This window comes from Ylistrum balloti, unplaced genomic scaffold (assembly GCF_031769215.1).
Source record: "Ylistrum balloti isolate Yb309-2 unplaced genomic scaffold, AGI_CSIRO_Ybal_v1 Utg370416, whole genome shotgun sequence".
NCBI classification, from domain to species: Eukaryota; Metazoa; Mollusca; class Bivalvia; order Pectinida; family Pectinidae; genus Ylistrum; species Ylistrum balloti.
In genome coordinates this window covers 1,747,601-1,773,661 of record NW_026782282.1, presented here as the reverse complement: position 1 = coordinate 1,773,661, position 26,061 = coordinate 1,747,601, and the positions used below count along the sequence as shown (strand labels likewise).

General features: G+C 34.1%; 3 protein-coding genes across 6 annotated transcripts; 1 reads left to right on the top strand and 2 right to left on the bottom strand.

Moving 5' to 3' along the window:
* Positions 1 to 1,714: 1,714 nt before the first annotated feature.
* On the bottom strand, positions 1,715 to 11,940 carry LOC132554506 (charged multivesicular body protein 6-A-like). Of its 2 annotated transcripts, none has more exons than XM_060218817.1 (9): positions 11,862 to 11,940; positions 10,185 to 10,315; positions 9,404 to 9,513; positions 8,741 to 8,828; positions 7,924 to 8,010; positions 7,090 to 7,155; positions 6,397 to 6,477; positions 5,551 to 5,617; positions 1,715 to 4,627 (listed from the first exon to the last, which is right to left on the bottom strand). In XM_060218817.1, exons 2-9 carry the CDS (start codon positions 10,251 to 10,253, stop codon positions 4,584 to 4,586), a joined length of 612 nt encoding a protein of 203 aa, XP_060074800.1. In that variant the 5' UTR covers positions 10,254 to 10,315; positions 11,862 to 11,940; the 3' UTR covers positions 1,715 to 4,583. The 2 variants fall into 2 exon arrangements, with proteins under 2 accessions (XP_060074800.1, XP_060074799.1); XM_060218816.1 differs by lacking the exon at positions 11,862 to 11,940 and adding an exon at positions 10,593 to 10,695.
* A 1,600-nt stretch (positions 11,941 to 13,540) lies between these two features.
* LOC132554547 (phosphatidylinositol-glycan biosynthesis class X protein-like) lies at positions 13,541 to 16,572 on the top strand. 2 transcript variants are annotated; one of them, XM_060218873.1, is made up of 5 exons: positions 13,541 to 13,596; positions 14,583 to 14,727; positions 15,293 to 15,518; positions 15,930 to 16,021; positions 16,408 to 16,572. In XM_060218873.1, the coding sequence occupies exons 1-5, from the start codon at positions 13,571 to 13,573 to the stop codon at positions 16,561 to 16,563; spliced, it is 645 nt and encodes a 214-aa protein (XP_060074856.1). In that variant the 5' UTR covers positions 13,541 to 13,570; the 3' UTR covers positions 16,564 to 16,572. The 2 variants fall into 2 exon arrangements, with proteins under 2 accessions (XP_060074856.1, XP_060074855.1); XM_060218872.1 differs by having other exon boundaries at positions 13,547 to 13,723.
* Positions 16,573 to 18,814: 2,242 nt separating this feature from the next.
* LOC132554533 (myb-like protein X) lies at positions 18,815 to 25,498 on the bottom strand. Of its 2 annotated transcripts, XM_060218858.1 has the most exons (5): positions 25,285 to 25,498; positions 24,319 to 25,245; positions 20,631 to 20,804; positions 19,618 to 19,846; positions 18,815 to 19,383 (listed from the first exon to the last, which is right to left on the bottom strand). In XM_060218858.1, exons 1-5 carry the CDS (start codon positions 25,384 to 25,386, stop codon positions 18,980 to 18,982), a joined length of 1,836 nt encoding a protein of 611 aa, XP_060074841.1. In that variant the 5' UTR covers positions 25,387 to 25,498; the 3' UTR covers positions 18,815 to 18,979. The 2 variants fall into 2 exon arrangements, with proteins under 2 accessions (XP_060074841.1, XP_060074839.1); XM_060218856.1 differs by having other exon boundaries at positions 24,319 to 25,498.
* Positions 25,499 to 26,061: the final 563 nt, after the last annotated feature.

Below are 26,061 nucleotides of genomic sequence, written 5' to 3'. Positions count from 1 at the left end.
AGCAAAACAAGAAGTCGTGTGATCCTGATCTTTTATAATATAATATACAGGACAAGTACCCACCATAAACCCGGAAAATAACATTCTTCTATCTGTCTTACCAGGGATGTATAATGATTGCTGTTACTTTAATTTAAATACATTATATATAACTTACATTTATCACAAGAATGTCCTGTCATTCAGTGAATAAGCCAATAATATGACATATTGTGATCTCAATATGTAGATAATTACATGATGTCATACACTAGCAGATTGCATTATGAGGAGAGATAGATGTATAGTAAAAAACAAAAGTCCAACCTCTTAACTAATTCAAATAAATTTATTTATCATTCTCTTAACGGTTGTTTGAGAAAAACAACAACATAACCAAAATTAATAATTAAGAATAAATTTTGTTGCAGTTAGTTTGAGATTTAACCATATGACAGTGTGACATAAATTACCATCTTGATGGTAGGCTGTTCAAATCAATCTTTCTATATGTCATTAAACAATTCTTATAATTTCCCGAAAATGAACTGTGATGGATAATTTTTTCCAATTCTAATTAGGAAAAGCAAAATGGTTGATATTTGCAACTATATTAGAATTTTAAGTCATTATTTTTATTTCTGATTTACTGGATGGATCATTAAATATTTCCATACATTGTTTTCCACTGATTTAGTATCTAGTTGTATAATATTGATTTGAAACTGACTGGTGAAAAATAGCCAAAATTATAGGCAGTCAGTTTGGATTTGAACACCATTTTTCAAGATGTACCAGATATATGCAACAAAATTTTCATACTTAGGTCCTCCTTTGATCCAATGTTGTGCCCATTATGGTTTGAAATTGGTTGTGAAACAAAATGGTCCACATGTGGCCATCTTGGATTTCAACAAATTTCATTTATTTTTATCCCATATATCTTGAGTAGTATTGCATTGATGTGAATGGTTCTCAAATTTCTTAGGTAGATTTCCCATAGTCCCCTTTTTGTCTATGGTCCATATTAGGAGTGAAGAGAACAAGAGGTCCAAAGGGCATGTATCTCTCACCTGATTTAAAAATTGATCTAAAATAATAGAAAATGATTTAAAACACTTGAATCTAATTTCCCCATGAGGCTCTGCACTAAGGAGAACAGATGCACTGTTCATACAAAACTATGTTACATTCAAACAGGGATGCTTTAGATTTAATTTGGACAAACTTGAATCATTCCAACAGAAGCAGGATTTTAAAGAATTTCCTCTATTTCCAGTTTTGGACCCCCATCCCTCCTGCCTCAGGTGGCCACGACCGGCCATTTATATAAAATTGAGTCCCTTTCATTTCTGGATGCTTTTGACCAAATTTGGGTAAAATCAAAATTTTTCTTCAGGAGGAGCAGAATTTTCAAGAAATTGCTCCATTTCCCTTATAAGGCCCTGCCTCTTTGGCCCCAAGGAGCAACGACAAACCATTTATACAAAATCTGCTCTTCTTCCTCCAAGGATGCTGGGGACCAAATTTGATAAAAATCCACTCAGTCATTCCTTTGTAGATGGACAACAAATGCCTACGATATGGCAAAAGCTCACCAGTCCTTTGGACCAGGTGAGCTAAAAACACAGTCATGGAGACGATACCCCTTAACTAAGTGGAAGGTATAAATATATCATGGTGGACACTAAGATCCTTCTGCAATCTATTGTTTATTTAAAACAATTCTGTCAGGTAAACAAATGACGGATTTATTTAGCATCATAAAAATAAGCATGATGTTTACAAACGTGACAAGTATGCAACTTTTACAGGACATGAAATATAAATACATACACATCTAATAATAATCAATATGATCGCATACCAAAGATATATTGCTTTATATTCTTGAATATTTATAAGATACATGGTCATCAATATAGAGCTTATATATTAATAATACAGCGAGTCTCTCTTCATACTTGAATGAAAAAGAATTAATTTCATTTACGATAGGCAATCACTAAAGCAGATGCCCCGCATCTAAAACTTGATAACGAGACCCTTAAGAAACGCCTTCAGTTCCAGTATTACAGTTGTAGGTTTGGTAGGCAATATGCTCAAGTACCAGATTAGACAAGATTATAAAGGCTTTAACAATAATAACAAAATATTAGCAGTAATTCATTGATTCACAACTCTTAATCAAGAACTATGAGTATTAATGTCATATGATTGAGCATGGAAAACATTCATATTTCAACATTATTAATCAATGTTATTTAGGTCTCAAGAAATGTCATGTGATTGATGATTAAGGATCGACAGGAGCATTGCTCTGTAATTCTTGTATGGTTTTTGTAAGCTAGACAATCATAGACTTTGATTTATCTATAATTCTGAGAAAATTAACGAAAAAAAAAAAAAATCATATATGAAGCTTCAATTTATTCTTTCCTCTAAAATTGAAATGAAATCATATCATTACCTGAAATACAAATTTTCATCTAGAATGCATATGAATATATTTCAATTTCAGAAACTCAAAAATATTTTGATTGTTATGTATATGTATCACATTATATGTTCATATATAAGTTTGGTGTTCTGTTCCTGCAGATGTTCCTTAAACTTGTCTCATCCTAACAATTGTAACCGATTTTTTTTCACTATTAATCCATGGATAAGTACAAACATTTTATTCTGCAAGCGTTATTGGCATATCTCACACTGACTAGCTACGAAGCTACAAAAATGTCTTCAGACCCAAATATCACTTGACTGATGTGTCAGAATACCAACTTAAAATTGGAAACAGCAGCAATAGTTGTTAAAACACGAGGCCCAAAGGACCTGCATCACTCACCTGGTATTAAATGTTTGTCAGTGTTCATCACAAATACATTAACATGCACACCACTGACACCGGTTTAGAAAAATTTGACCACTGTGACCTTGAATACGGACAGACGGATCCCAGACCATCGCATAAGCTCATGAAAAACTAAAAACTTGGATTTGTAATTTGTAACATCAGTACTGTCTTTCTAATTTTGCTGTTGTACATTGGATGTATCAGGTAATTGTAGTGGTCACATAAAATGTCTGCAAAATCCTTGTTTATGATCTCACTGCTTGACAAGAGCAATGCTCTAATGAACAAGATTCTAGTATATACATGCAAGCCAATCCACGGTCTGGCACTGACATGTACTCCAACCCTTTAACAAGTCTACTTTCATTTTGAAAAAGACTAGTGGTACACAAAGACACTGGAAGAATGGTGTTTCAATACCACAGCTACATTGTCAAACCATACTTCTCACAAAATTGGGAATTAAGCAAATTTATGTTAAAAACATACAAATTAATGTTAAAAACATATCTGTTCCTAACTAGTTTGGTGTCAAAGGTTTTGATGTTTATATAGAACTGTCAGGCTGTTTCATTAGCGGACTGATGCAGTTACGTTATCAGACTGTTCCATTTCTTATGTGAATACATAGAGAATACTTGGTCAGTATCTTAAAATATCAGCTGTATTTTGGCAGGGAGATGACGAAAATACAAAAGTGGCGAGCAACTTTTGTGTTTTTGTCCAAAGCCAAAGTGCATCTATATCTTAATACACTGACCATGTATTCAATTTATCCTGCAAAAATGATTGAAAATCAGTTTATCAAATCAGTTTTGTTATTCAATTTGTTTATCTAACATTGATGTTATGCTGAATTTTGCTTGATGGTGTATCCCAAAATAATTGCTCCGTGCAGAAAAACAGTTCCAAACTTCAACGAATACGACAGCGATTTCATGATCTTAAGAAACAAGTTGTTCATTACATGTAGAATTGCTTATTTAAACAACTATTTATAGTTCTAAAAGTAAAATTTAAAGGGGTATACATACAAGCTTTTGTTTCTAATTTACGTTTTAAAACAACTTTGCGCAATATTTAACTTTTCCTGTATCCTGGGATTCATGAACTTTCCGAAATTAGAAAAATTTACAAGTTATGCTATCAAGTTGTTTAGTTTGATTTAAGAATAAATGCCAGGAAGCGATATATTCTGTAAAGTTGTGGGCAGCGAAGAAGCAACCAAATCTCTGGCATGCACATATGGCGCACGTGCTGAAGAAAATGAAGAAAACTGCCGCATTCAGTCATTTTCTGCTGCAGGTGGCGCTGCAACTGTTGTAACTGTGCATGTCCCTCGTGCCAAATCTTGCAATCGGTTTTGATTGACAGTTCATCGGCAGATTTTTAAATCGCGTGAATAAATGTGTTAAGAGTTTCTTGGATTGTTTATAATATCAATGAATATTCTCTTTTAATAATTTTCCAATCATAGTTTGGTTCATTATCCATTTGAGAGACCTTTCTGTTGGAATGTATACCCCTTTAAGTAAATGTGTACCCCTAGTCTGAGCGGTATGTAATATTTCATTCTCAAAATCGATTTTTTTAAAAATCAAAATTATTCACACGGTGTAAAATTATCAGAGTTCTTGTCTTCAATCCTGAAGGTTGTATAAATGATATACACATGATATACATTGTTATACACAGTTTGATGTAGAATGACAGAGTTGTTTTGATAAAATAGTTGAAAGAAGAAGTGTCAAGAGGCTGGTATTGCTTCTCTCTCCTCTTTCTGAGCTCTTCCTGAAAGTAAAAACAAAATTATTAACAGATAATAATTCTATCATTCTAACTTAAATGTTGCTTTGTTTGTCAAAGCTTCTAATTCTCAAGATAAACATCTCAGTTTCTGATATAAACAGATATTTATAAGTAATTATAGCTTACTTTCTTTTTTTCATTTCCATAGAATTTTATCAATTAAGTTGTCATTTTTAAAAATCTTAAAATTATGGCACAAAATATTTTATAAAATTGATACCCCTTATGAACAATTCATGCTGATACTGATAGGATATAGTTTTTTTGATCATCACTCCAATGCAAATTAATATACATTAGCTTACTACAGCCGAACCTCTTTGTCTAAAACTCTGCTTGACCATGTGGAAACTTCATGATAACCTTGTATTTGAGTTAAGTGAGTTTGAATGCTTTGCAAGACAGTTGAAATGCTTCAAATTAATCATGGTCTTCCAGTTCAAGTTCAAGATAACAAGGTTTGATGGCATGTTGTATCCTTATCATGAAATCGTATGCTTTCAATGTATTTAATCAAAAGAAAGTTTTCTTTTTCTTATCAAAAGTGGAATTAAATATGTTAATTGAGAGAGAAACCCTGTATCAGTCAAGAATAGGTGATAGATAATATGTGATTGCAAGAATAAAATAAGATCATTGAATTCTGAAAGGTTCTTATTTTAAAAGGTGCTAAAATCAATTTTCTAAGAGAATTTTTGCGCAAACCTTCTTTTGAAAATGGAACATCATAAAGCTTTTTTTTTATGATTCAACCATTAGAATAAAAAAAAAATGCCTCTCATTACTGACAAAATTAAATATCATCCTTTAAAATTAAAAATGGCTTCTCCTTTCAATGTAATACGTAAATGTAAGAGTCCCTGAACTGAAGACCAGTAACTGAGAAATTTTTATCATATAATTACTTTTTTCCTTTTCTCTTTGTATTTCTGGTAGTTCGTCTGTAGGCACATCCGGCAAGGCAATGTCTTGCTGTTGAAATGTAAAATTCACAAACTGTTAATAAACTAGGTAATGTTTATCCAATCATCAATTATTATGTGTGTTTTATTCTATCTCTTGACAATAAAAGAATTTGAGTAGATCTACCAGATTAGAATCACCATCTTTTCAATAGTGCAAATTCAAATTTTCTATTACAAGTATATCTAATTAGAAAAAGACGACGTACAGTCAAACTTCCATAAAACAAAGTTTAGTGATTCAAAGTTTTCTTTTTATAATAACTATGGCTGCTTTTGCATAACCCAGTTGAATTGGTTGAGGTAGTCTGGAACTATTCCAATATACATTAACATACTTGTACTGGATGTTGGACCTGATACGTGTTAAGCTCAAATTACAGTTTCTTGTTAAGCATAAAACCACCCAGTAAAATTAAGATACGATCCGTTTCACTCTTACTTAATAGCACATTGTTTCAGGAATTACGTGAGTGCACTGACCCAACTTTATGCTGAAATTCTGAAAACTAATAATCTTCAGCAAGTCTGCTTCGGTAAGGTATGGCTGGACCCCTCAGTCTGTACATGCTAAATATTCCGCAGACCAGCCTCAGTCTCTCCTGAACCTAACTTTTTTTCTTGCAAGTTCAACCACTCCAACCAGTTCATCTGCTTACGTGAAAGCGACCTACATGTCCATCTCAAAATTTCCACACACAATGGCAGAGAAATAGTTGAGTGCATGATTACAAGTAATTAACTAATGAAGTTATCAATAGTTTATCATTATTGGATTGGATTTGATACCTTAGTTAGTTCATCCAGCTCAGCCAGGACATCTTCTTCATCATCCTCTGTCAAACCTCCAGCTAATAGATTGTCTATCTCCTAGTAGAGGTAGAAAACAAAATTATCGCAAAGTTTTAACTAGCAAAAATCTGCATTACATGAACGCTCCAATGCATATAAGTACCACTGATTGATAAATTTGATTCAGTTGTCAAATGCAACCTCTGACCCTTCAATCTTGACCAATGACCTTCTAGGATGATAAAATATAGAAGATATGGGGTGAAAATGAATCAAATTTCTGCCATTATTCTCAAGATATGATAATGATTCAGAACCGGTGTGATCTGACAAATGGAAATGGGTTAACACTATGCACCACCTATAATATGGTTGGGACATAAAAATCATAATTTTCAAAGATATTCTTTTTCTCAAGTGCCATTCCCACAGGTGTTTCATTTCATATTTTGATTATTAGCATCTGAGGAAATTTGCTTGCATGGGATGTGGGTTGGTGAAATAGTAAAAGGTTCATCACATCTTCCATAACTGCCTGATCTATATCTTCAATTTTCTCAGTTATAGGAAACTGTAGTAGATCGTGTTTTATATGGATGTATTACACCCGAAAAATGTCTTGATACTTTACTGCTAAGACTCTAGGGGTTTGAGTAGGGGATAATAACATGTTATCTATTCTCTTCTTACCCTTTGATATTCTATAGATTCCTGTGTTTCGTCCATCAATTTCTCCACATCTTCAATTGACATAATCTGTACACAAAAAAGATAAATAAAATTATTTAGAGACACATCATGCATATTCTGATATACTTCACTGGGTCAAATATTTTGAAACCTCTTAAATAAATACAATATATTAAAAATCTATTAAGATATGTCTATAACAATGAATGATTTTCTAGAATGGCAAGATTTGTGTTGGAATTAAGGTGTGATCAGATAACACAGTTATCCCCAATGTAATGATTGGAGATTTTCTATCTATTATTCTCAAGGATTTTTATTATCACTGATAATGACATTGTCAATACAACAATAAAAGATTCTCTACATACTACACAAATGAGTGAAGGGCAACATTTTGGAAAGTTGTAGGTTATGGTTTTGAGGCAGATATTTCTCTACTGATCAAAACAACAATTAAACAACATTTTAACAACAACAAAAAAGATGTCATATTTCAATGTGAAGACTGATATTTTTTGGCTTTTGAAATAGAAATATTTGTTTTTTTGTACATTTCAGGCCAGGAAGTATATTATTGGGAAACATGGACACTGTAACTACTGATATTAATGCGATCGGTTGGAATGAAGAATGTGGATGTATACCCAAAGGGGACTGGTTCTACAACTATAGACATCAATAAAGAAACAATTCTCCAAGATATTATGTTGTTGATTGGAAAATGTTGTTCACTTAAATTTCTACTTTGACTACTATGCATGCTGAATGCGAAGATGCATTGTTCATAATTTTCATTTTCTGAAAAAACTAAAATATTTTCGGATTAAATACCTGATGTAATTTTTTCAGTGATTCATTTCCAACTTTCAATCCCTCGAAAACCTTTGCTTCAATTTGAGCAAATTCAAGGTCATGCACCTGAAATAAAACCAAATGGTAATTAAAAAAATACAACTGTTGATGACAAAATAAATCCCATTAGTCATATAATTAATGACGATTAACATTTTCAACACCAAAGTCTCGGCCGATACATTTTCTGACGAGTCTTAAGGAATGTTACTATCGCTGATAATCATTAATTGCCGACTTTTAGACAGACTGCCAAGAACAGATGTCAATGATCCAATTATTCTGTGAAATGCAATGCTAGTTTGTGATTGATGCAAATGTCAATCTGAATATTTTTATGAACCTGTATGTCAATTTTTTTTCAGATTTTAGTATGATACTTGATTGTCTCATAGTGACTGTATCTACACATGACACAGTGTTTTGAATGATGGCAGCATTGTTTATAGCATATGACTGCTGCCAGGGGTCACTGATAAATCGTTGGAATATTTCCACCAATCAGAAAGCTAGAATTGGTAGTAACAACTTGTTCCAAAGGCTGTGACAATAGGCTTAAACCGTAATTGTATTATGTTTAGCCTAGAAACTATTTTTAGTTAACTTTGTATAATCCAATATCAAATATTAAGTTAAACTCCATAGTATAGCTATAATCCAGTGTGTGCACATTGTATTATATCAGAGCAAGTGAAGTTTAGGTCAAAACTGTTCATCCTTAGAGTTCACCTCCCAAAATTTGCAAAAAAAAAAATATTGTATGTCATGGATGACAATGACAAGAAAATGCATTTACCATTTGTTCAATATTCTCCAGTTGTCCATCTGTTTTTTCTAAAAGGGATTCCTGGAATCTTTTCTTTCTCAGCATCAGCTTAGCTTTACTGTAAAGAAATGCAACAAATTTCATATTACAGTTAAAATATGAGAATACTTGATAAGGAAACAAAGAACTGGCTGACACTAGCTATAACCACATGTATATAGAATCAGAATTAAAATAGTAGTCATAATCAGACAGGACTACTGATGTTATGTATTATCAAAAGGACAAAAAAACAGCACACAAGATGTCTTATACCCCAAGGAAAAATTCTGCTAACACTGTTTGCAATTTCTGCACTCTTCTCTACGATTCATTGATAATGGGATTTCATGTATACAGACTTAAATACCTTTTCAAAACATGAATCAAGCATAATTACATGTCTTCCCTATTCCTGCTTTGTTAATTAAATGCAAAAATTAAATTTTGATCAGGACGCCATCACCATGGAAATGTAGCAAGATAGCATCTTGTTTTTTGTGGCTTTTTGTTGCAGGCAATACAATAACTATGGGAAAGATTTCAGGAATCATTTCGACAAAAATCTTACAAAAGAAAAAAAACAACAACATTTTATCATAGAAGAGCTGGATTCTGTTTCATTATGACATAAACAGTATTTCATTTTCATACCTCTTTTTGCCTTCATGTAGTAACTGCTTGGCCACTTGTCGATCCTTCTCAATCTGTACAAATATTTTCTTTTGGTACTGCTTTAATTTATCTCGTTGTTGTTTAAGTTGCTGTAAGAGTTTTAAAAAATATTAATAGAGACTTCCTTTTTTGTGATTAATTTGTGACACCATTCATAAAAATAGACAAAAAAAATGAAACACATATTTCAACTAGGTGTTACTCATTATTATTGGCCAATTGTTGTTTAGAAGTTCATGTCTGTATCCCTAAGGTAATCTCTTTACATTTCTTCACAGTTACATCATAAGTGAAAGTGCACCTGATTGCCCTCTCAGTGTGGGTTGTCAGATGTTTATTATATAACATAGGGTATAGGTCCGTGCTTTGGAATAAGCCCACCCCCTTTTTTTTCATGATGAGGTACTTCACAGAACATCACGATAAATATCTATCTGCAGTTGAACCTGGTTATCTCAAACTGGTATAACTTGAAGACTCTGTATAATTTGAAGCATTTCACTGTCTCTGCCTAACTTTACACAAAACATTTGACCTCACTTTAATCAAATACTCATTTATCTCAAAGTTTTCTTATGGCCCTACTGAGTTTGAGATAATGAGGTTTGACTATACAATGTATGTTGAGATATCTTAATTGCTGCAATGCTGTCAAAAAAGAAGTAAAAAGATCATTGTGAGAAAATGGCTTCCCTTAGCTTCCTCCTCTGGCTGGTATCATAAGAAATCAGCAGGAAAAAAACAAATTTTTTGGACTTACCAACACAGCTTTGTCCTGTTCAGTGACTCGTGAAGGCTCTTTCTTCGGCTTTGAAGATGATCTCCCCATATTTTTATTCTGATCAGTTGATAGTTTTCACAAGGATTGTCTCATACCTATTCTTCAAGAACCTGCAACAGAATTTAATTTAACTGCAAACACTTTACTAAAAAGGAAAGAAAAAAAATGAAATAACAATATCACATAAAAAAGAGACCCTATGGGCATGCATTGCCGATCATCTGACTAATTCAGATATTTAACATATGACAGATAATTTCTCAAATAATTTCCCTTTTGGGTTCTGGCCTTGTGGTCAAACAGGTGTCAGATTCGCTATTCATAAAAATTGCTTCAGGCCAAACTTGGGCAATATCCTTGTATGTAACAAAGATTTCAAGAACTTACATTTCCCCACCCCTTCCATCTCAGGGGGGCTGGGATCCATCATTTATGCTGAACCGATTCCTTTTCACTGAAGAATACTTCAGACCAAATTTGGCCAAAATCCAGTCATACCTACAAGATGTGTAAAATTTTAAAGAATTTGCTCTATTTCCCCTATTCAGCCCTGCCTGTCCCTCCCTCCTAAGGGGTCTAAGACTGCATATTTATACAAAATTGATTCCTCTTAACCCTCAGACCAAATTTGGGCAATATTCATTCATTCCTACAGGAGTAGGATTTTAAAGAATTAACATGATTTTCCTTATTGGGTTCTGTCCCAGGGAGCCGAGACCTAACGTCTTTACAGGCTTAATTCTCCTTCATCCATGAATGTTTCAGACCAAATTTGGGCAATATCCATTCATTCTTACTGAAGGAGTAGGATTTCAAAAAAATTGTAAAATTTTCCCTTTTTGGCCCCACCCCTCAGACCTCTGAGGGCCAAGAACTAGTATTTAACAAACTTATTTCCCCTTCCTCCAATGATGCTTCTGATACAATTTGGTTGAATCTGTTCAGACGTTTATGACTTGTAGCAATTCTCAGTAAATTGTGGACAGATAATGGATGCTGGATGGTCAATGGATGTTGCGACATTTGCATAAGCTCACCAGACCTTTGAACCAGGTGAGCTAAGCACAACCAGACTTCAGGGGCTTGAAACTGGGAACAAAAAATAATTCCAGACGGATGCCCTACCAATACAGCTACCTGGTAATCAACAAATTTCCTATACCATTTCTGTTACATTTGTAGGTTATTTATCCGACAATAAGCCCATGCCTGGTAATAAGTCCTTACGTCTATTAATCAGAATTACCAGGAAACGCTAATCATTGTCCAACAACAAGTCTGAATGAGAGGTCATTTGTTAGCCACCTGGTCATTTGCAAAATAAACTTGGCGCACTTATTGCATGTTGTTAGTTGCGACAGAGAAAGAAAAGCAGCACAGATTTCTGGCAATATTATGCTAGGCCTACTATAATAGTATTGATACAACTGATAAATAAACCACTTTGATCTACGCAATGCTATCTTTGGAGGATTTATGCTGCTTTTGATTGTTGTTATTTCACAGTTCGATACATTAAAACATCCGAATCGTGCAACAAAAGTAGTGGATAGTTTTTGAGCCGGCCAACACAGGATTAGGTCCTACTTGAATTTTGACGTTGTAAAAGCCCTACATAAATCATACTAAAATATTTATCACTTTTTATATACTTACGGTCTATTAAATCTTTAATGTTTTTTCTTGGTAATCGGTGAAATTACATATTGTTTTGGTGACAAATCAACTGTCGATAAACCGGAAGTTAATCATATGTTCACCAGGTTTTATGCACTGGAAAATTTAACCCCATCAAAGCGAAAATACTTTATGCAAAAACTATAGTAAATTGAACTATGTATATATCGCTTATATCCAAATTGAAGTAGACTTAACCATCTACGATTCAGCTATGGATATTATTTAAAATGCATTAACTTAACAAGTTGTCTGAAAATGTGAACACACAAAAACATCCCTCAAATAAATTGTCTGGGTCAACAAAAGGCATGCGTTTAGTTGTAAGCACAGGGACGTGGTTTTAACTTTTGTAAGTTTGTTTTTCATTATTTGTAAAGCATCACATAAATGATATATGAATATTAATCTATTGTATTTAATTTTTGTAGGCTAACTATTGTCATATTAATAGTTGTATATTTATTGAAATGTATCACATGCTTGAAAATTAGCTTCACATGTAAAAGCTGAGTGTACAGGTGACCTTATTAGTCTCAGGTAATTGGAATTTGCCTTTAATCAGGCTGTAGAGTGTCTGGCTATAGAGACAGAAGGGTCGCTAGTTCGAACCCCAGCGGTGGCAGGATGTTTTGATAAGTTGGCGATATAATTATCTCCCCTTGTGTGGAAGTACCACTTGAATATGTGATATGTTGGGAAGTTCTTACCGCTGAGAGACACAGGGACTTCCAAATTTGTGATATCCAAATTCCATTGTCTGGTATGTATTAAATATCATCGTAAGCACTGGTATTCCATACATGTAGGATCTGAACAAAACAATTGGCTGTAAATATGTACCCTGTAGTACACTTAGGATTCTGTACAGGATGATGAGCTGTAAGTATGTACCCTGTAGTACACTTAGTATTCAGTACAGAATGATAGGCTGTAAATATGTACCCTGTAGTACACTTAGGATTCTGTACAGAATGATGGGCTGTAAATATGTACCCTGTAGTACACTTAGGATTCTGTACAGGATGATGAGCTGTAAATATGTACCCTGTAGTACACTTAGAATTCTGTACAGGATGGTGAGCTGTAAATATGTACCCTGTAGTACACTTAGGATTCTGTACAGGATGATGAACTGTAAATATGTACCCTGTAGTACACTTAGTATTCAGTACAGAATGATAGGCTGTAAATATGTACCCTGTAGTACACTTAGGATTCTGTACAGGATGATGAACTGTAAATATGTACCCTGTAGTACACTTAGGATTCTGTACAGAATGATAGGCTGTAAACATGTACCCTGTAGTACCCTTAGCATTCTGTGTAGAATGATGGGCAGTAACTATGTTGTATGCACACTTCTTATAATAATTTTTTTTTAGCTTACTTGGTCCACAAGACGGGTTAGCTTATTCCTTGGCGTGGCATCTGTCATATGTCTGGCAGATGTCCAGTGATGCAGGCCTGTTCTCTTTTTCACATATAAATAATATTGAAACTAAAGGCTTGTCATGTGTAGGAAATGTTCTTCTGAAAACTTTATTTTCCCTGCAGCTTTTAATACTAAAGAAAAACATATCAACTATACCATAAACTGCAAATTAACAATTCTGATTTCATATAGGTTTAATATAATGTTGAAATGTCTGTTGTAGGCACTGCCATAGGAATTTCAGGATTCTTCCATGAATTTGAGAACTAGTTGCTCCAGGTACAGTGACAATGAATTTTCCTGTGAATTTCCTTACAAGCATACTAGTCTACATAGTAATCCATGAATCTGAATCTTTGAAATTACCCAAAGTAGAGAGATCCTTGACGAAAAATGGTTTCCATAGGTGAGTGAAAATTTGAGTTGATTTGTATGATTTATATGCTTTGGAAGCTATTTGTTGTCCTGCTTTTCTTCCAGCGTTGCATCTTTGGGATTTGCAAATGAAACAGGGTACAGGGATTGATCTCTTGGGACTGAAGTGGGACAAAAAAGGATGAAACTGGTAGATTTTGCTTTGAAAATTGGACTGAAGATACATCTTAAGTATCTAGATAAAGCATGAACATGGTTGAGATCATATTATTCCTTATTCTAAAATTTATTTCTTCAGTGCCCTGGGTTATAATGTACCAAGGTAGAAATGTTATGACTTTCTCTCAAATTAATTGCTTGACATCACAGGACAAATGCATTGTACATTCATACCAATATAATTGTTTTATTCATGGGTTTTTGGTGCTGTGACCCAAGTGACATTTAAAAACATGTTAAGGTAACCCTCGCAGGCCATTCAGTTTTGAGGACATAAGAAAAGAAGATGACAGTGAAGATAACCCTTGTCTTGGATGTGATAATGGAGAAAAAGAAATGACTTCCAAGAATTTGGCTAAAAAATCCTGGTCACAGCACCACAAATGTCATAAGTCAAATAAACATAACCTACATGTTTACAAACCATTTATCAGCTGTAATTTTGAGGAAACCTGTGGAGAACATCACAATTGTTGGGATGTCACATTAGTACACACCATATAATGTTGTGTCAAATGACTGTAAATGTGGGATGGCTTATACCAGACATGGACATATTGCTAAATAAATACAGTATATCATGGAAAAAGTCATATGTTGATTTAAATATTGATATGCTTCTTTTGTTTTGAAACTGCATTTCTGATTGATTTTTATCATTTTATCAACAGAGAGCTAGCAACAGAGATAACCTTTGAAAAATCTCTATTTAAAAATGTGTCCAACTGTGATGTGATGCTATTAGAGTTACTTCCCCCTGGTGCTTATATTGATCCATTCCAGTTACGATCACTTCGGGAGTTTGGTGGGCCTAAGGTAATGTTGAATTGAAAGAATGTACTTTAACACTTTATATAATTGATATCTCGACATGAAGAATATATTGCCCATATTTGTCACAGACCATGTTGTAGCTTTACATAAAATAGGTACTGTTTCTTAGATAAGGGACTTGTTTGTGTATACAGATAAACTGATTCATCGGCACTTTAAGTGCTGTTTCGGGCATAAATTGGGACAAACTTGCAAATATTGATACAGTTCTCAAAAGGCTGAGTGAAAGCTCGTTAGAAAACAAAATGAATCAGAATGTTGGCCCTTATTGCATATAGAAACAATTTCATGAAAAATATTACATGTTTATCTTTGCAAAAAATTACAAAAGAGGAAAAAAAAATGGACTTCTTTTCATTTACCAGAATCTCCATAAATGAGGCTTGCATTATTTTGAATATCTACTGTAAACACTCTACCACAAATTTCCAAAATTATGTATTGAAAACATTTAAGAGCAGAGAAAGTGCATCATTTTCAATTAAAAATTAAGGATGAAAAGAAAGTTGAATGTTATTTATTTTCATGTGTTATGTTGTTTTGGTAGTTCCTCAGTGATCCAGTTGATGTAGAACAGCCAGAATATCTTGCTCCATCCTTGAACATTTCCTTGTATACATCTCCTCTGAGTGATGCAACTGACAAACAGGATTTTCTGATGACCAGCGTCACCATACCAATACACCTCCGGTATCACAGACCATCATCGAGTGACGAGTACACATCTGTTATCATACAAAACCCATTGCTTCTTCTATCCTGTACACAAAAAGGTGAAATACACCTTTCACATTCCGCTCTTTGTTAATCAAAGAATACAAATACTTCTGACTTGCAAAAGTGATAATGTAAATATATTTATTTTCCTTTTTATCATTTCATGATTTTTTAACAGGAATACTGTGGAGTAGGACAATAAACACCTATCTTATGCCAAAGAATTATACTTAAGATTTGTTGCATCGAAAAACCAAAGGTCAATAACGCTTTCAAAATTGTAAAAATCACAATGACAGTAAAGACATCATTTCATCATATGGTTTGAAAGAAATTTATTGAAATCTATTGCCATAACCAAACTGAAGGAAATGTTCGGAAATGATGATGTCGGTTACAAAATAGCTCTTTCTTTTCAAGAAGTGAGTTATCCTTCTATGTATTCAACTTACTGTTGATTGTACCAGATTACATTGGGGCAGTGATTGGTGAAGAGGAGCTCCCTTGTACAAGTGCCACATTGATCAAATGTAAATGGACAGTGGTCAAATACCTGTCAGTAAGTATCTCGAATAAAGGTCCAAGTTTTAGTTTTGTCAGTCATTTAAAGTTTGCAAGGGGTTTGAGGGTACAAAATGCAATTATTTAGATATCATTGATGCAGTTTATTTATTTATTTTTTTTTTTATATATATTTTTCTCTATGAAGTTCTCAAAGTAATAAAAGAATTTGAATGTCAGAGGCCCACTGGGGTTGTTGTGTATGCTAGACAATTTTGAAGTCCTCAATGTAACATTTTATGTTGGGAGATGTTGAAACCATCAGTGTAATAACTTCAGGATTTTGGGGATGTTGTAGTCATCTGTATATCGATTCCTGTACATATGTATATTTGCTTATTGGATGATAAAGACAAATGAAGTTTACGATACATTTACTTCCAGGATGTTGATGCGATTGAAGTAACAGTGCCAGTAGGTCAAACAAGCCACACATTGCTAGTGGTAGTAGGAACACTAATAATGACAGTCGCTGGATCTTTAGTCATTTTATTGAAAACATTCAATTTTAATTATGGAATAAAAGAAAAGATCAGTTAAGTTCAGAAACATTTTTTCTCTTGTTTTTCTTTGTATCAATATTTGAACATTAATGTGCAAACTGTCATAATTATATGACAATAACCCATAATAAACTGACCAAATCCAATATTTATATCTGTTTAGTATAACTGCCAGTAATTTTTCAGCTTTATCATTGTCCTGTAATAAAGTCCACCACCTGACTGAGCATGAGGTCAAGTGTTGGCTACCCCCGATCATGTAATAAGCCCACCACCTGACTGAGCATGAAGTAATTTGGTGACTTCCTGAGGTCATATTATAAGCCCACCACCTGACTATGAATCAGAGGTAGTGTTGGCTACCCCTGATCATGTAATAAGCCCACCACCTGACTATGAGTCCGAGGTAATTTGATGACTACCTGTGGTCCTGTAATAAGCCCACCACCTGACTACGAGTCAGGTAATTTGATGACTTCCTGTGGTCCTGTAATAATAAGCCCACCACCTGACTACGAGTCAGAGGTAATTTGATGACTTCCTGAAGTCCTGTAATAAGCCCACTAACTTACTTTGATTCAGAGGTAATGTGTTGTCTTCCCCTGATTGTGTAATAAGCCCACTCCCTGATTATGAGTAAGAGGCAATGTGTTGACCCCCTGGGGCTTTTTGTTGGGTAAATACAGGTACATGATACAGGAACTGGCCCACATGTTTCCCCAACTATCTTTTGTAATTTCATCAATGGAATCCTTTTATATGCGTTTTCTAATAGCTGCATAGTTAACTGGTTTCAGTTTTGTTATCAGAAGCCATATCTGGCATCAGTTTTGTGATCGGTTTCTGTCTCCAGAAGCCATATCTGACGTTGGCTTTGTGATCAGTTTTGTCTCCAGAAGCCATATTCTGTGTTGACTTTGTAATCAGTTTCATCATCAGAAGCCATATCTGACGTTGGCTTTGTGATCAGTTTCGTCTCCAGAAGCCATATTCTTTTTTGACTTTGTGATCAGTTCATCATCAGAAGCCATATCTGACGTTGGCTTGTGATCAGTTTCATCTCCAGAAGCCATATTCTGTGTTGACTTTGTGATCAGTTTACTCATCAGAAGCCATATCTGACGTTGGTTTTGTGATCAGTTTCATCTCCAGAAGCCATATTCTGTGTTGACTTTGTGATCAGTTTCATCATCAGAAGCCATATCTGGCATTAGTCTATAAGTTTCTACCTTCAGAAGGTATATCTAGCTTCATTTTGTGACCAGATTCTATCTCAAGAAGCCATTTCTGGCATCGGTTTTGATTTCAATCTCTACCTACAAAAGCCTTATCTGGCATTGGTTTTGTGATCAGTTTCTATTTTCAGAATTTATTTTGGCCCTGTCAACTTCAAGTCTTGATAAATGTGTTAAATTTTAGTATAATAGTGATATCTTATATTTTTATTGATAAAGAATGTTAGATTCCTGTAATTACCCCAATAAAACTCACTTAATTCAGGATCATAATTTCATTATTTCATCTCATTCACTGTTTTACACATTTCAAGCATGTTGCATAGTGTCTGACATGATCTTGAATGGATGAAACCCTGAAGTGACAACATTACCAATAGTTCTCCGCTGGTTTTAATATCCCTCACATTATTTATGGAGTTTGAAATTAAACAAACTTACATCTGATATGTGAAAGCATATTTTCTTTTTATTTTCGTAGCTATAGCATCTACATTAGAATAATGCATGAACATGTGAAATTACCATGCTTCATAATATTCATCCTACAGACCTAGAAATGCCTAAAGTCCCTAGTAATGTGCCATGACCAATTTTGACATCATGATTGAGTTCATCTCTTGATGCCCATCATTGCCACATATGATTATGGCTGGGGAACTCAACTGTTTCACAGATATAAACCAGAAACAATGTCCTGAGGTGTGGGGGCCACACCCCAAGGACAATTCCTACATCATGAATGTATTTGTCTCCAGCATTGCTAAATATGGTTTAGGGGTGGAGATTTCAACTGTTTCAACAGTATATCGCCCAGAAACTTCAGTCCCCAGGGATGGGACCAGATCTTTCAATTCCTTGAACAGCCAATCATACCGAGTCCTGGTTTTATATTTAATGTATTTACTCTCCTGATCTAAAGAAACTGTTGATAACAACACCCCATAGGCCAATCAGTGATCAGGACAGCCATTCCAAGAATTTTTAAATGCAGTGTATCACTACCTGGTTTCAGTTATTGATGGATCATTTGTGAAATGATTTTGCAAGAAATTAAAACACAAAAATCTTTTATTTTCATTCAAAAAAAAAATGTATTCTATAACCAGATCATGGATGTAGATACTAGCAATTGTCCTTTTTACAAACATCAATTTGTTATCAGATACAAAATAATTATTAAGTAACAAATTAATGTATGGCAAGGTTCTCCTGAAATTACCTTCCATTTAAAACTGTCTTTGCAAATTGATAAACTGAATTCTTATCGCATGATGCAAGCCACTTTTTCACATTGTTCGGGGCATTTGACATTTGATTGGTTTGAAACAGTGCAGCCCACATCACCATATCGGCCAATGACATCTCAGATCCTACAAGCCAATCATTTCTTCCAAGCCTGGCATTAAGAGACTTCACAGCAGCAGCCTTTTGCTTCACGTTACCATGGTGGAGTTGTTGCTGGGCGGAATCTAACCATTCGTCAATTTGAGTTGAGGCAACAGGGTCTGAGTTATCGTAATTTTGGTTGATAAGACGCATAATGTATCTGGCAATATTTACTTCCCCTTGGATTGTTGTCTGGTTGTGTGGTGACACTATCAGGTTTGGACCATTCTCGACTACAAGCAAGGAATAATGATATGATAACTTCATGCAAATGGCAAACAATTGGAAACACGTCTGCATTAGGTCTGTTCTAAACTACATGAAATGACACTAAATCATTTCCAATCAAAACCTGTGTTGCAATTATCAGTATATAAATGACATTAAACCACAAACAATTCTGTTCTAGACATTTCCAATTACTAATGAGTTCATTAAATCTGTTTTCACCGAAATTCAATATTCACCTTTTTTCCATATGAGAGTGATTGCCACTTGGTGGCTGCCACGAGGACAGTTGTTATCCTGGTCACTGAAGACATTGCGTAGCTGGTCAGGCACACTGACCACACTAGAATGGACTAAACTTGACCCATATACCCTACACCTCTCTTTAAGGAGTGTGAACAGTACAAACACAATGACCGGTGGGTTCTCTGGATCAGCGTTGATGACAATGTCATGGACAACTCCACCCTGGAATGAAAACAAAGAAAATTAATTTAATGGTAATTACCACGAAATAAACACCTCATTATGATGGGTCTTAAATTCCAAACATGGCCTCATTATAAAAATGTCTAAAAATCACACTCATTATAAAAAGTGACTTAATTTCCTGACATGACTTTGTCTTATTGCAACAGATATTCCCTAGATAACCCAGTTTTAAAACTTTTGAAATTCTCTTGTAGACTTTTAATGAGTCTTAAACTCCCAACTTGGCTTCATTAAAAAGATATCTTTCCCAATTACACTAGTAATGACTCTCTTATCAAACAGAATGATGTAAAATCATATATTTTCATGAGACTAACATTTAATGGTTTTGCAAATGTTTACATTTTTGTTGGCACTTGATTTTTAGGATAAATCAGTCTACAAAATCCACTTGTACTATAATCTATGTCAACATCTTTTGTTAATCAGTTCATGTTCAGGACATGAATGAATTTAGAGTACTCATGAATTGAACAAAAAAAATCCCAAACAAAAAATATTTAATGTAGTCTTTCATTTTACCAGTCAAAGGTTTCCTTACTAAGTTACATCATAACATGACTGGAAAAAACAAGAGATAAATGTTTTATAACTAAATGCTTGGCATTGTTGATGAGATGTTATCTTAACTAAGAAAAGGGAATCCCCCCAACTCAACCCAAGGGCAATGTAAGGAATCTCACAGCAGTAAAATCATATAAATACACCAAGAATACAAGGTTCTATTTCTCAAGCAAAACTAAAAGGAAATGCTGCTCACTGGTAGGATCATGGTAGAAGATGTGGTGGATGATGACACAGTGGTGGCACTACCATACTTCTTGTTCAGCTGTTCCAGCACACCCTTCAGCTCTCCTAATCTCTGTAGTATGGCTGTCTGTTTACTTTCTAGGGCAGCTACCGAATTATCCACACCCGTTGATGCTGTTTCCATCTGAAACAAACAGATGATTTTGATTCCTGAATTTCAATCTGATCTTGTATGATGATATGCACATAAATACAGGTTATGAATTATTCTGATTCTAACTATTGTATAATTTGTTTAGGTCCTTCTAACAGCCAAGAACAAAGAAAAAATGTATCAATGGAACAACAGGCCCATAGGTCATGTATCACCCACCTGATTTAGTTTGCTACAATTGATCAATATATTATAATGGAAAATAATTTAAAACACTTGTATCTAATTCCCTCATTAGAAGTGTCCCCTCTGCCAATAGGGGCTTACATGCACTGTTCATACAAAACTTAGTTCTCTTATCAAAGGATGCTTCAAATCAAATTAGGTCAAACCTGAATCATTCCAAGAGAAGAAGGATTGAAAAAAAAAATTGTTCTATTTCTCCTATTGAACCCTGCCCCTCTGGCCACACTAGACTGAGAACCTCTGTCTACACAAAATTTATTTCCATTCACTCCAGAATGCTTCTTAACAGATTGTACAAAATTTCAATCATTTCTTCAGGAGGAGTAGGATTTCATAGAATTTGCTCTATTTTCCCTATTTGGGCCCTGCCCCATCTGACATTAGAGTGCTGGAGACCCACAATTTATACAAAAAGCTTCTGACTAAATTTGAGCAAAATCTAAGGATTTTGCTACCGCAGAAGTAGGATTTTAAAGAATTTACGCAATTTTATCTATTGGGACATGCCCCTCTGGCCCCAGGGGTTCAAGACAAACCCCTTATACAAACAAGATTCCTGTTTACCCAAGAATGCTTCAGACAAAATTTTGGCAAAACCCAAAGATTCCTCCAGGGGTAGGATTTTAAACTGTTTGCCATATTTCCCCCTATTGGACCCAGCCCCTCTGGCCCCTGGGGTATAGACTAAGTTCACTGGTCTTTGGGACCAGGTGAGCTAGAAATGACAGCAACACATGTGGTTGTCTCAAACAGGGGACATAACCTGGAGTATACCCAGCATGAGCAAACTTTTAATATAAATATATGCAAATTGGCTAATACACATGAAAATGTAATTATCTTCATCCCAATCAGAAGTCTTATTGTAAGCTATGCTAGTCAAATTCACTGATATTTTAAATAGTCTTTGCTGAAATCAAAGTAAAATAAGGGTTTTATTACAAATGAAAAAAGAGGTTCCACTCCCCTAATAACTACTCCAGCAATGGAGGGACTAGAACACTTTACAGTATCTATTATTGTCCATTAGAATACCAAAATCTTTTATTGTCCTGTAATAAGCTCACCCCCTGACCTTTGATACAAGTATGTTGACCACATTGGTTTAAAAAGGCATATCATCCTTGTTTCATTCCTCTGTTTTTTTTAATAAAGATTTTACATAAAGATTCCTGAATATCAAAGCGAGTTTATATTTTTTTGACATAAATATTGTACAAAACCTCTAAGTAGTTCCACAAAGCGTGTATGAAGAGAAATTAACTTTTTACCACAATGCCTTGGTATAAACCAGGTAAAGGACTGCTATTTAGCATTACAATATTACTGTGTGTGACATTTAGTCATAAAGTATATATATCCAAGTGTGTATAGAACTATACAAAAACCAAGTCAGGTATTTCTTAGATTACAAAGGTACTCCTCTGAAATATTATAACAATATAAAACTTGCCCATGTGTATCAGAATGTGAAACAGCGAACAGAAAATTTCATGTTAAATACTAAATTCATCCATGCATAACCCAAGTTATTTTTGAAAATCAGGCATTCATCATCTATATCAGAGCTTGTGTTAACAACTGACAAAATATATGATTCATCTATTTCCCTTACTGTCTTAATGTACCAAACAATATTAATCTCTCGGGATAGTGTTCTCATAAAGTAACTTCGTACAGTATTCAAACTAATAAGTTCACCTCTTTTCACAACAGCATGTGCTCCTACATTATTCAAATAGATAATTCTCGGCCTTTCATCCATTCAGTAAATTTGCTTGTGTTTTCTATTACTAAAATTTCATTTCTCATACAAATACTTTTATTCACACCACCCTTTCTTGTTTTAGTAAGTATAAAGAGCACTTATGTTGAATATGGTATACTGATTTATAAGGATGTAATATGCTATACTGATTTATAAGGATGTAATGTACTGATTTATAAGGATGTAATATGGTATATTGATTTATAAGGATATAATATACTGATTTATAAGGATGTAATATGGTATATTGATTTATAAGGATGTAATATGGTATACTGATTTATAAGGATGTAATATACTGATTTATAAGGATTTAATATACTGATTTATAAGGATGTAATATACTGATTTATAAGGATGTAATATGGTATACTGATTTACAAGGATGTAATATACTGATTTATAAGGATGTAATATACTGATTTATAAGGATGTAATATACTGATTTATAAGGATGTAATATACTGATTTATATGGATGTAATATGGTATACTGATTTACAAGGATGTAATATACTGATTTATAAGGATGTAATATACTGATTTATAAGGATGTAATATGGTATACTGATTTATAAGGATGTAATATACTGATTTATATGGATGTAATATGGTATATTGATTTACAAGGATGTAATATACTGATTTATAAGGATGTAATATGGTATACTGATTTACAAGGATGTAATATACTGATTTACAAGGATGTAATATACTGATTTACAAGGATGTAATATACTGATTTATACGGATGTAATATACTGATTTATAAGGATGTAATATACTGATTTATAAGGATGTAATATACTGATTTATAAGGATGTAATATGGTATACTGATTTATAAGGATGTAATATGGTATACTGATTTACAAGGATGTAATATACTGATTTATAAGGATGTAATATACTGATTTATAAGGATGTAATATACTGATTTATAAGGATGTAATATGGTATACTGATTTATAAGGATGTAATATACTGATTTATAAGGATGTAATATACTGATTTATAAGTATGTAATATGGTATACTGATTTACAAGGATGTAATATGGTATACTGATTGGATTACACTGATATCCATTACACTGATATCCCCCAACACTTTTTCTTAATGATATAGGGTTTGGTGGTCAATATTGAAGACTTAGACATTTGGTATGACACTCTGCAATCCCACCACATACAACAAAGAAACTATTGACATAGGCAAGAAAATAGGTCACAGTAACCTACTTCTGTCATGCATTTTTACGTTAATCCAAGATATATTATAGTTCATGTAAATGGTTTTAGTTTACAGGAGATCTACCCTGAAGAATCATTTTGAATGTAAGCATGGAGGACCAACATTACCTACAAAGTGAAAACACATGTAGCCCAACCATTTGAATCCACTGGTAATAGGGTGGGTTAAACAATAATTCTGTTCTCTGTTCCTATGACCTCTGCTCAGTTTGACCTTTTAACCTCTGCACCTTTAAACCCTTCATCTTGACCTTTCAATCATTCATCAGGCCTCTGGTACCTTTGACTTTTCATCTTCTACAACATCCTCTGATAGAACAGCATCTCCATTATGAACCTTCCTATGACCTTCCATTTCCTGCCTTTTTTTTGTCAAATCCTTTTTCTCTATAAAACTGCCAGCATCATCATCAAAACTGCCTCCCTCCATATCATACGTTTGAATATCATCACCTGTTTTTAAAGCTATGTCAGTTTTTTTTGTGAATTCATCATTTACACCTTTATCATGATGATCAACTAAATTTTCAGTTTGTTCTGCCTTAATTAACCAATTTTCTTCCTTAGCTGGTAGTAACTTGTGTTGCTCTAATTCTTTCTGTCTGGTTGTATCTTGTTTATTGTCCAGTTTAGTTTGCTTTAATTCATCCTGTACCTCACTTTCCTCAACCTTTTCTTGTGAAGACTTATCAACATTATCATCTTCCTTTTTCTTTTCCTGTGGTGTATATACTAGATGAACATTTTGCTTGGCAGTTTCAAGTGTCTTATGCTGTGGAATATCACATAGTTCCCTCTTTTCTTTGAGATTTTTACAAAGAACATCATATTGCTGTACTATTTCAGTAGTCTCTTTTATTGAATTATCACTTTGCTTGGCCTCATATTGCTTCTCCTTCTCTAAGCCATGACTTTGCCTGGCGTTGTCTTTTTTCTCCTTTTCTAAAATATCACTTTGACAAACCTTTTCTTGTTTCTCCACTGATATACTGCTTTTCTTAGCTATTTCTTGTCTGTCCTTCACTAAAATATCACTTTGCTTGGCCTTTCCCTGTTTCTCCTCCTTTGAAATACCACTTTGTTTTGCCTTTTCTTGTTTTTCACTCTGTGAAATATCACTTTGCCAAACATTTTGTTTCTCCACTGAATTATCACTTTTCTCAGCATTTTCTTGTCTATCCTTCACTAAAATATCACTTTGCTTGGCCTTTTGTTGTTTCTCCTCTAAGTTATCACTTTGCTTGGCCTTTTCTTGTTTTTCCTTTTCTAAAATATCACTCTGCTGTGCCTTCTTGCTGCTGTGAAATGATGTAATTTTCTCCTTACATGAACTAATAGCCTTCCCCATATCTGACACAAAATTTGGTACCCACTCTCTGTGTAAAACATACAGCTGAGAGTTGTAATTAATTGATATCCTGATACTGGGTACTCTCTAGGAGAGTTCTGGAAGTAGCTATGACACACGTGCATACGAGATGGTTGTGCTGCAACACTGAGGCCTCAGCTTGTCAGCTGTGTTTATATGTAATAAGGAACGCTATACAAGGGGAGGGGTGTGAGGAGAGTAAGAGATCAGGTTGCTTCTTACCTACTGCACAAGTCCACCTCTACACAACCACAAAGATAGATGTTTGTACTTGAGTTAACAACCCTACACTTCATTTCAAACACATGCATGTGTAATGCCTACTAATCCAGTAAGTCTGTTATGATTGTAGTTAGAATAACCTTGACTGATTCTGTCTGGGAAAAATTTTCATTTCTGATACTTTATTACAAATAGCATGTATCCATTCATTCACACAGTTGTAATCAGCAAAGTTGGCTAAGGCTGTTAGATCTGAAATATTTTCTCATCTACAACTCTGATACCACACATTGTCAAGTGTGTGTCTTCCACGGACCCTATAACATCAGCAGCAGATGGGTGACAGTAGGTGACAAGAAAGATACTGGTAGATTTCAAAGTTTACACAGCCTAAATATGATTATGTTTTATCAGTTAACACTTCTTCTACAC